General features: G+C 35.7%; 1 protein-coding gene across 2 annotated transcripts in view; it reads left to right on the forward strand.

Moving 5' to 3' along the window:
- GTPBP10 (GTP binding protein 10) overlaps window positions 1–6,259 on the forward strand; it is a 28,670-nt gene extending 22,411 nt beyond the window's left edge. For both annotated transcript variants that reach the window (XM_035020518.1, XM_035020517.1), the window contains 4 exons: window positions 1–64; window positions 629–706; window positions 3,863–3,986; window positions 5,771–6,259. In XM_035020518.1, the coding sequence (XP_034876409.1) occupies window positions 1–64; window positions 629–706; window positions 3,863–3,986; window positions 5,771–6,021 (517 nt within the window). In that variant the 3' untranslated portion in view covers window positions 6,022–6,259. The remainder of the gene's footprint in view (window positions 65–628; window positions 707–3,862; window positions 3,987–5,770) is intronic.
- The last annotated feature ends 5,090 nt before the right edge of the window (window positions 6,260–11,349 follow it).

The raw sequence follows: 11,349 nt of genomic DNA on the forward strand, positions 1-11,349 counted from the left end.
GAACAAAGGAATGGGCCACAAATTCCTCAAGCATATAGAAAGAACTAGACAACTACTGTTTGTTGTAAGTCATATGTGTACCAATGTAATGTTCAAATGAATGTGAGAATCAATGTGTTTAGTTTTCCTAGAAATTTTTTATAATAATAAGATTTAAAGATAAGGTAGTTATCATATGTTACTCTACCAAGTGTTTAAATGGGGGTCAAAATACAGTAAGTAATCTTCATTTATAATACAGAGTGGAGATGGCATTACTGTATCAGATGTAAATTTGGCCATACTTGTCAAGGTTTACCTCCTTAAGATTGTCAACATACTGCTATGTTATATAGTATCTCTTTCCTACTTCACTAGTGGTGCTAGAGCTATATATGAGATTGTCTGTATAGTACATACAGATTGTTTTATCTATACTAGTTTCTCATTTCATTAATGATTGTAATTTTATCAGAATAATTATGGCTGTCTTGACACCACAGTTTCTCTTACTTATTTTGAATTACTGCATTACCAATAGTGTATAGATTGAGAAATTATTTTTGGCTTGAGAAAGTAAAACATTTCAAAACATTGAAGTAATTATTGTTTTTATGTTAAAGACTGTCTCTTTCCATATTTTTTTTAGGTCGATATTTCTGGATTTCAGCTTTCTTCCCAAACTCAATACAGAACTGCCTTTGAAACCATAATACTGCTTACAAAAGTAGGTTTTCTGTTTTACTGTGTTCTGCATTTGGTGTAATATGTAGGCATATAGACCTGTATTAAATAACAGATAATTAGAATAAATACATATCCCACCTCTGCTTTTTGAAGCTTTGATGTCAAAGAATCATCTAAACTTGTTTTTTCCAGTTCTGTTCCACTCTTTAACCTATTACATCCAATGAAATCCTCCTCTACTCTAAATCCGTATTACATACTTCTCAGACTTTATCTTGCTTGAACTTTTATTCCTACTTTTTAGACTATTTCTCAATCTTTCTTTTTTTTAAGGTTTTATTTATTTCAGAGGGAGAGAGAACACGAGTGGGGTGAGGGGCAGAGGGAGAAGCAGGCTCTCCAATAAGTAGGGAGCCCCATGTGGGGCTTGATCCCGGGAGTCCGGGATCATGACCTGAGCCAAAAGCAGACGTTTAACCAAGTGAGTCACTCAGATGCCTCTCAGTCTTTTTTTTTTTTTTTTTAAGATTTTATTTATTTATTTGACAGAGACACAGCAAGAGAGGGAACACAAGCAGGGGGAGTGGGAGAGAAAGAAGCAGGCTTCCCGCTGAGCAGGGAGCCCGATGTGGGCCTCGATCCGAGGACCCTGAGATCATGACCTGAGCCAAAAGCAGATGCTTAACAGCTGAGCCACCCAGGCACCCCCGCTCAGTCTATTTTTTTATGCTCTTTCCTGTTTATTCTTTAGGTAGCATTCAGTTACAGTTAATATGCTGATGACGGCCAAATCTGTTTCTGATACCTACATCTTTTTGGTCTGTCTTTAGACTGGCTGCCTAATAGATATCTTTCATTGGATGTCCCATTACATTCTCAAACTTAATATGTATACAACTGAACTTTACTAGTTTTGTAAACTAGGGTGTTTGGTTTCAATGCTGTCTTTCTCACCACCTGCATTAAGCCCTGTCAGTTCTATATCCTAAATCTCTCTGAAATTCATCCACATTGTTATAATCATCAGTCCCCCTCACTAGAATGCTTTAAATATTCCTGTGCCATCTCCTTGCTTCCAGTCTCACTTCTTTCCAGTCCATTTTTTTAATTGAAATTTAGTTGACACACGCAGTTACAGTATTTTCAGGTGTGTACAATATAGTGATTCAACAACTCTATACATCATCATGCTATGCTCACCACAAGTGTAGCTACCATCTGTCACCACACAATGCTATTATATCATTCTCCAGTCCATTTTTTTTATATGGCCACTAGAATGATCTTTGTGAAAGAACCAAGCTGATGCTTGTTCTCTACTTAGAACACTTCAATAGTCCCCCACTGTTGTTAGGTTAAAGTCTTACCCTGAACATGGTTTTTGAGGTCTGGCAAGGGTTGGCTCCTACCTAGCAGTTCATCTCTGCCCTTCCTGCCTTACTTTCTATTCTCAGCCACATGATTTCGCTCTAGCACAACATGATGTTGCTTATCTCCAGGACTTTGTATATCTTATATCCTTGTCACTTTTTATCTATTATGAATAATGCTCCTGTGAGCATTTGAATATGGGTTTTTGTATGGACATGTTTTCATTTCTTTTTGGCATATATACCTAGGAGTAGAATTGCTAGATAATATGGTCAGTCAATGTTTAACATTTTGAGGAACTGCCAGACTTTTACACAGTGGTTGCACTATTGTACCATTTTATAATTACACTAGCAATGTATGTGAGGGTTCTAGTTTTTCCACAAGAATGCCAAAACTTGTTATTTTGTCCATGTTTTTTATTTTTAGTTATCCTAGTAGGGGAGGTGGTATTTCATTATGGTTTTGACCTGCATTTCTCTAGTGACTAATGATGTTGAGCATCCTTTCATGTGCTTATCAGCCATTTGTATGTCTTTGGAGAAATGTCTGTTCAGATTCTTTGCCCATTTTTTAAATTGGGTTACTTGTCTTTTTATTGTTGAGTTGTAAGAGTTCTGTATATTTTGGATACAAGTCCCTTATCAGGTACATGACTTGTAAATATTTCTCCCGTTTCACTTGTCTTCACTTTTTTTTTTTTTTAAAGATTTTATTTATTGGGGTGCCTGGGTGGCTTAGTCGTTAAACGTCTGCCTTCAGCTCAGGTCATGATCCCAGAGTCCTGGGATCGAGTCCTGCATCGGGCTCCCTTCTCAGTGGGAAGCCTGCTTCTCCCTCTCGCACTCCCCCTGCTTGTGTTCCCTCTCTTGCTGTCTCTCTCTGTGTCAAATAAATAAATAAAACCTTTTAAAAAAAGAATTTTTTAATTTATTTCAGAGAGAGAAAATGAGTGCATGAGCAGGGGGAGGAGCAGAGGGAGAGGGAGAAGCAGAGTCCCCGCTGAGCAGGGAGACGGCAGCCTGACAGGGGGCTCCATCCCAGGAACCTGAGATGATGACCTGAGCCAAAGGCAGATACTAAACCGACTGAGCCATCCAGGTGCCCTTGTCTTCACTTTCTTTATGATACTTTTTGAAACACAAAATTTTACATTTTAATGAAGTTACGTTTGTCTGTTTTTTCTTTTCAAAGATTTTATTTATTTATTTGGGAGAGAGAATGAGAGAGAGAGAGAGAGAGCATGAGAGGGGGGAGGGTCAGAGGGAGAAGCAGACTCCCTGCCGAGCAGGGAGCCCGACGCGGGACTCGATCCCGGGACTCCAGGATCATGACCTGAGCCGAAGGCAGTCGCTTAACCAACTGAGCCACCCAGGCGCCCTTGTCTGTTTTTTCTTTTGCTTGTTCATTGGTATCATAGCTAAGAAACCATTGCCTAATCCATGGTCATGAAGATTGACTCCTAAGCACACTTACTTTTTCCAAGAATAATATAAGTATAGCTTTAGATTGTCATTATTTACGTCTGAATTTTATCAATGTGCTTAATAGAAGTCTAGATATTTGTATTTGGCCCTATGCACAGATCACAATGTCTCTAGGATGTCATTTGAGTTAAAATATATTAACATGTGACCTAACCAGTGAGCATTTTATGAATTTTCTTTGTCACTTAATTTTGTGGTTGTTGAGGTTTATTGCATTTCAGAAATGTGAGTGTGCTCTAGATTACCTAGGCCTACAAAGTAAAGAAAGATATTACTAAATAGATAATCTATATAGATTCTTTAATAAAATTATGTGGTTTTTCTTTTTTGATTTGAAGGAATTGGAGTTGTACAAAGAGGAACTTCAGACAAAACCTGCACTCCTGGCAGTTAATAAAATGGACTTGCCAGATGCTCAGGATAAATTCCATGTACTGATGAATCAACTCCAGAATCCTAAAGGTAAACCCATTTGTTCATTTAATGCCAATTTAATGATTACCTATTGGGTGCAGAGAGTGCTAAGTGGTATAATCAATGGAAGAGAAAACTGACAGTTGCTACTCTTAAAAAACTTATGTTTGAAGAAAGAACACATTAATATGAAACTTTCAATAACATTGTAACATAATACTTACCAAGTTTCAGAATCGTGATATGGACAGTTAGAAGAGACAAAAGGAAAAGTCAGGCTTCATGAAGAAGTAAAATTTAAACCGGGCCCTTAAAGAGTTAATGGGATTTGGATCACAAAAGGAGAAAGTCAACATCTACCTGTAAATTCTTTTACTTTAACATACCTCACAAGTTCTAGACCTTCATTCCCCTAATACACCATAAATTTAAAACCAGAGCAAATAGTTCTAAAGAGGTATGTATCTTTGCAATGCCATCAAAGTACTGTGAAGAGTGCTAATCTTCTAAAAAGAACTTGAGTATCTACGTGTGTGTGACATAGAAAAATAGATGCTGTTATTGCAAAAGGATTTATTTGTTTGAAATTTGTTCCTAAATGGACCACTTTGTGTAAAGGAACTTAAAGGGACTCTCCACAGTTTTGAATATTGACCTTTGTAGAACACTTCCTATCCTACAGTAATGATGCTTTCATTTTTCTGAGTCTAGTAGAGGACCTCTTCACAAATGAGGAAAAGTCAGGTGGATGGAAGGTGGCCAGTATGTTTTTAAATAGTACTAACTTCTCTGTTTTTATCCTTCTGATAGAAAGGGGGGAAATAAATTATAGTGTACTAGGACTAGCACACATCACCAGAAGATCCTTTCTCCCTCGAAAAAAATCTTTCCCCTGCGTAATTTATGTATTGGAGCTGTCCTTGAGTTAATAAATTACTTTCAGGATATAAATACTTCTGGAACTACTGAGTACTCTATTCTTTAATGTCACTTGCTTTATGAGGTCATTGCTAGTTGGTGTTGCAGAAAAGGGAGTTTTCAGAGGAGGTATCAGAAGGGAGGGTAACTCTCTTGTTTGTGCCTGTCTTGGACTGTCATAAAACAAAATATAGTGCCCTCAGTGATAATTCCTGAGTTAGCTTCTTTGGACTTACTTGCGGACATATGAATCTCAGAACTGAAGCTCCGTGTTGACTTGTACAGTCTCTCTCAGTCCAGCCTTTCCAGTTCATATCCATGTTAACCCATCCCATCAGTGTGCCATCTCCCTTCCCATTGTCTTGAGGGCAGGGAAGAGGAAAAATTAATATAATAGCTGTCAGCCCCTGTGGGGTGATAGATTGGACTCATCTGAAATAATCTCCCCTTGAACTGTCGCCAAACCTTTTCAATTTTAGTATGGCTCCTAACACCAGTGATAAGCCTGTAGTTTAGGGCAGCTAAAGGGCAGCATGTACACCTGTGTACTGGGGAAAGCTCCTATATCCCAGTCATGAATGATGAAAATCTGTGTTGCCTGATTTCATTGAACTCCTCCAAAAAAAGCAAATTTATTGCTTCTGTAAGTAAATCATATATGATTATCTTTTATTCATACTTAATTTGGTTTAAAATACATTCATCCAACAAATATTTGCTAAGCACCTATCATGTGCTAAGAATCTTACCATTGTCATTTGTAAAAACAAAAGTTTCTGAGAGCTTATTAATGAGGGAAGGAAAAAAGGATTAAAAATAAGTTTTTGGTACCTTGATTCATAAATCAGACCTCTAACATAGTTTTAATTTCAAAGACAATGAAAATCAGCTTAGTTTTGTGTTCCTTGTTTCAGATTTTCTGCATTTATTTGAAAAAAACATGATTCCAGAGAGGACCATGGAGTTCCAACATATCATCCCCATCTCTGCAATTACAGGAGAAGGAATTGATGAATTAAAGAACCATATAAGAAAATCTCTGGATGAACATGCCAATCAGGAAGATGATGCATATCATAAGAAACAGTTGCTTAATTTGCAGATTTCCAATACAATATTTTATAGTGAGCCACCACCAAAGAATTCTGTTACTAGCCCCAGATAGATGTAATTTAAACCTATTAAAAATGATACCGAAATTATATTCATTTGAAAGTTTTTCCACGGACATGTATTTTTTAGAAGGTTAGTTATTATTAACTTTCTGCTATAAATGCCATCATTCAAGAGCCATACCTTCTTGTTTTATAGTTAAGTGTATATAGATAGTAAAAAACTGAGACCTAAAAATGACAACTTAAAATTTTATGGCCAATCCACCTATAATAAAATCCTCTGATATGCCTGTATTTATGATGTCTCTAGTGAGATCATTTATATATATATATAATTACATTATATAAATATAATATATTTATATTTAATAATAAATATAAAATATAATAAAATATAAAACAATAAAATAAAAATACATTTATATATATAAATATACAGAAGAGCATTCTCTAGAATATTATTAAAATGAGCAACCAGGTTTTGTTTGTTTTTGAGTCTGTCATGTATCTGATTCTACTAAATATATAATAGTTACCTTTTTTGGAAAACCTCAAAACCCTAAATTTCAACATATGTTCAGTGATGATAAAGATCACTGGTAATATTTAACAGAAACCAGCAGGTAGATGTTTACAATTTCACCCTTTGGAAATTTTTCTTTCTTAAGTAAAAGTATTTTTTCCTGCTTTGGAGCAGACTGATATATGTCTCATTTTCTTGCACTCAAATCTGTCTTGTTGTCTATTTTCATATTTTAGTAAAGAGAAGTAATAGGAAGTACAAAGTTGAAACAATATTATCAATCATCAATATATTAAGATTAAAATTTGTAAATTTCTGAGTTTCAAAAATATAATCGGACATTTTCTCTTCATAAGTTTTATTATAAAATATACATGTTCATTGTAGGAAATAAAATTTAAACCACACAAAATCTTATAAAGGAAAAAAAAGTTCCCATCTTCCTACATTGGGCCCTCTGATCCTTCCCAAAGAAAATCACTGTTAATAGTTTCTTATATTCCTACAGAATTTTTTTATTCATTTATCTTTTTACTCAAATGAGTTCATCATGTAAACCTTTTCTAAGTTGGGTTTTTTTGTTTTGTTTTTGTTTTTTTTATATAGTAGCAAGTTAATGAGCTTTTAAAAATTATACTTCAAAGCTGCTTTTAAATTATTAGAAAGTATTTTGGGGGCGCCTGGGTGGCTCAGTTGGTTAAGCGACTGCCTTCGGCTCAGGTCATGATCCTGGAGTCCCAGGATCGAGTCCCGCATCGGGCTCCCTGCTCGGCAGGGAGTCTGCTTCTCCCTCTGACCCTCCCCCCTCTCATGTGCTCTCTCTCTCCTCTCATCCTCTCTCTCAAATAAATAAATAAAATCTTTAAAAAAAAAAAAGAAATTATTTTGGAATTTAAGGCTCAGTGAAGCCTTTACATAATGGTAATAAGTATTACATAAAAATGATGTAAGTATTGTTCTACTTAAATTTCTTCTGATGTGACACTGAGTTTTTACGAGCATTATTTCACTTTTATTTGTTCTGTTTTCTGTTCTCCACTCCCACGTCCCATTCGAGGCCCCAGATTGGTGGCTTTTTTGGTATTTCCTTCATTGCACAGGTATTTATTGAGTGTCTCCCATGTGTCAGGCACTGTGCAAGGCACAGCATGTACAATGTTAAAGACAGGACTGCTGCCCTTATGGATCTCACATTCGCAAGCAGAAACTGCAGGGGATTAGAATAGCCTGGTTCTGCTTTACAACAAAGAAATAAGAGTGAGAAGAGCATTTGGAATTTAAACATCAGTACTGATCATTCTGACCATGTTTCATTTTGGGTATGTTTTACACTTACAACTTTAGTATCCCTTTTCTCTTTTACTTTTAATATTTCCTAAATATAAAGAAAGAGCAATGTGAGGTCAGTTTCATCAGGTGAATTTCTGAAGTTCTGACACCATAATTTTATTTTCTGCTGTGGCAAAGGATAGTAGATATGTGCTGAGAATTAAGAGGAATTAGATCTTACTTGCTCTGTCAGTAATGGTCAGGTTACTACTCTACAACTAACTGAAGCATTGTGTTATGTAACTCACTAAAATGTTCCATGATTTGTATTTTCTAGTTACTGAAAGTTGATAGTTTTTATTCTAAACAGAAGGAGAAAATCTGGATCCCTTTTTATTTTACAAACAAATACATTTTAAAAACTTAAAGATTTATTTTGAAATATACTAACATCTCAGATGCCATTTATTCTGTCCTTAAGCAAGATTTTTTTCATTTTCATCTTTCAAAATATATATACTTTTTGGAAGACTTAATTTTTATATTACTGAATAGCCAGGGTATCAATGTGCTATGTATAATAAATTTTTACCAAGTCCCAGTAGTTCTTGAAGAGCTTGCTGTGTCAGATCCATTTACCATGATGAATTATAAGTTTATACCACCAGACACTGTCAAGTATTAAGTATACCATACTGTGAAGTTGGATTTGTGCTTCGAAGATTTCACCTATGAATAAAAATGTTCCAGAAATATATTGTTATTTTTGCAATATATATCCATATTATTCTTAGCAAAGTGAACTTTATGGAAAATTAATGTTATTTTAGATTTTATTTATTTTAGAGAGAGAGAGCGAGCATGAGTGGGGCAAGGGGCAGAAGGAGATGAATAAAGAAGGACAAGCAGACACTGCAGTGAGTGCGGAGCCCTATCCGGGACTTGATCTCACAACCCTGAGATTATGACCTGATCTGGAATGAAGAGTCTCAGCCGCTTAACCCGACTGAGCTACCCCGGGACCTCTAATGTTTTCTTTTAAGTGGTAAACATGTATTATCTAATGAGGGGGGGGAAGTCTTCATAATGGGAAAAATCGGGCCAAGGGTATTTTATTTCAGGTTTTATCTAGTTAGTTTTCTTGTAGTTATATGTCATTGGGAGGATGGAGTACAGAGATTCCTCTGAGAAAGTTAATGAAAGCTAAAGATTTTTTTTCTTGCCAACATGTACATAAACACATGGACTATTTTCTAAGTAGTTTCATAGGGTTTGCAAAGTTCAGATAAAAAAATCAGTTAAAGGTAAGCTCCCTGTAGAAATTTGTAATATCATTAAGTTACATTAAAAATGTTTCCGGCGCCTGACTGGCTCAGTCAGTAGAGCTTGGGACTCTTGATCTCGGGGTCGTGAGTCAAAGCCCCACATTAGATGCAGAGCTTACTTTAAATAAATAGATAGATAGATAGATAGATGGATAGATAATAAGTGACAGCTATTTAAATAAAAGCATACATAATTTTTTAAAAATGTTTCAAAGCACCATAAGTTAGCTCACAAACTATAGCTTAAAAATGAAATGAAAATTAGCAGTAGTTTAGGGGAGGGTATGTGCTATGGTGAGCCCTGTGAATTGTGCAAGACTGTTGAATCAGATCTGTACCTCTGAAACAAATAATACATAATATGTTAAAAAAAAAAAAAGCTAGCAGGAGGGGAAGAATGGGGGGGGGAATCGGAGGGGGAGACAAACCATGAGAGACAATGGACTGAAAAACAAACAGGGTTCTAGAGGGGAGGGAGGTGGGAGGATGGGTTAGCCTGGTGATGGGTATTGAGGAGGGCACATTCTGCATGGAGCACTGGATGTTATACGCAAATAATAAATCATGGAACACTACATCAAAAACAAATGATGTATGGTGATTAACAACAATAAAAAAGAAAATTAGCAGTAGTTTAAATTGTAAAACTTATACAGAAGACATCTTATTTCAAAAACATGGTAACATTTTGTTTGAAGACCAAGTGGTGAATTTAATGTATATTTTTAAACCTTCGAGTATCTCAAATTTAGTTTAAATCTGTCTCTCCTAATGGAATAGACAAGTGAAGCAAATCGAGAAACAGTACATTGTCTGTGCTGGTAATAATATCTAACACAGTAATGTTTCCATATGCTGGGCAGTGTACTGAGTTGTTCACAAATATCTCTTTTAAACACTACACTATATTGCTTTTTGGTCATTTACTAAGTTGGGTGGTGGGTACATGAATGTTTTGGGGTTTTTTGGTTTTTTTATTTGAGAGAGAACGAGAACGAGCAGAGAGGGGAGGGGCAGAGGGAGAGGGAGAAGCAGGCTTGCCGCTGAGCAGGGAGCCCAATGCAAGGCTGGATCCCAGGACCCCGGGATCATGACCTGAGCCGAAGGCAGACACTTAACAGACTGAGCCACCCAGGCACCCCTGTTTTGGGGGTTTTTAACCTTTTGGGGAGTCTACTGTATTTTATAATTTAAAAAATGTCTTTGCCTTATAAGAGTTTATACCTTGGGAATAAGCCATTTAGATAAACATAGTTAACAAATGTTGGCAGACAACATGCTGTAATATTTACTGCAAAGCTAAATAATAATGAAAAATTTTTTTTTTTTCTTAAATAGCTATGTCAGAGAAGCATTGTGTTTGTTTTGTTTTGTGATTGGAGCTTGGCAAGTAGAGGGAAAGTATCAGAGGAATCTCTTTAGCTGTAAGTGGGTGTCACAAGCCAGCTGAAGGAAAAGCAAAATCAAGCAGGTAATAGAAATGAGAAAAGGAGAGAGAAAAGAAAGAAAAGCATGTATGTTGGAAAGTTGTAGTATTTCCCTGTGGATAATTCAGGAGTGATGTGGGTTATTGCCTCAGTTGTCTGTCAGACGAATGAAAAGGCCAGGCGCAATTTCAACTACCATTTCTGACCATAACCAATCATTAGTTTTAGGCAGTTCAAATTTTTCTACTTTTACGGTTTCTCATTATATGACTGTTGCTTAATTAATAGTTGTGGAAGACTTCAGAGAAGCAGTCACCTTTGTTTATATTATTAACGTGTTTGTAAGAAATTAAATTTGTTGGGTTGCCCCAGATACTAAGCTATGTGAAGCACAGCTATTATTTGAATCCAGTCCTCTGAAATACTTAGAATTTGAAGAACAGCATATGCAGTTTATATTATAATTAATTTTGGAGCAATATATGGCAAAGTTGGGGTTTTTTTCTATTTATTTTGTAAACTTTAAGTGATTGAAAGTTGAAAGCGAAGAACAAAGCTTCCTTTGTTCATGGTACATATTTCAATATATTTTTCTGAAACTGCCAATATCTTCTGACCAGTGCCTTCATTTTCTCGTTATCAAACATTATTACCGGTATTATTCCAATATGAAAGGCTTTAAGAAGACCATGGTGTAATTTTCTTAAGAAAAAGGGTATGATTATAAATCTAAGATATGCCTTCAGTTTATTTGTATATGGTTTGCTACAAATTGAGGAGATTGAAAATACTTTAAATCAAGAGCAGGCATTGAGTAGAAGCTTCTAGCTTTCA

Source organism: Mirounga leonina, unplaced genomic scaffold, assembly GCF_011800145.1.
Source record: "Mirounga leonina isolate KUSES-001 unplaced genomic scaffold, KU_Mleo_1.0 Mir_174, whole genome shotgun sequence".
Classification (NCBI taxonomy): domain Eukaryota; kingdom Metazoa; phylum Chordata; class Mammalia; order Carnivora; family Phocidae; genus Mirounga; species Mirounga leonina.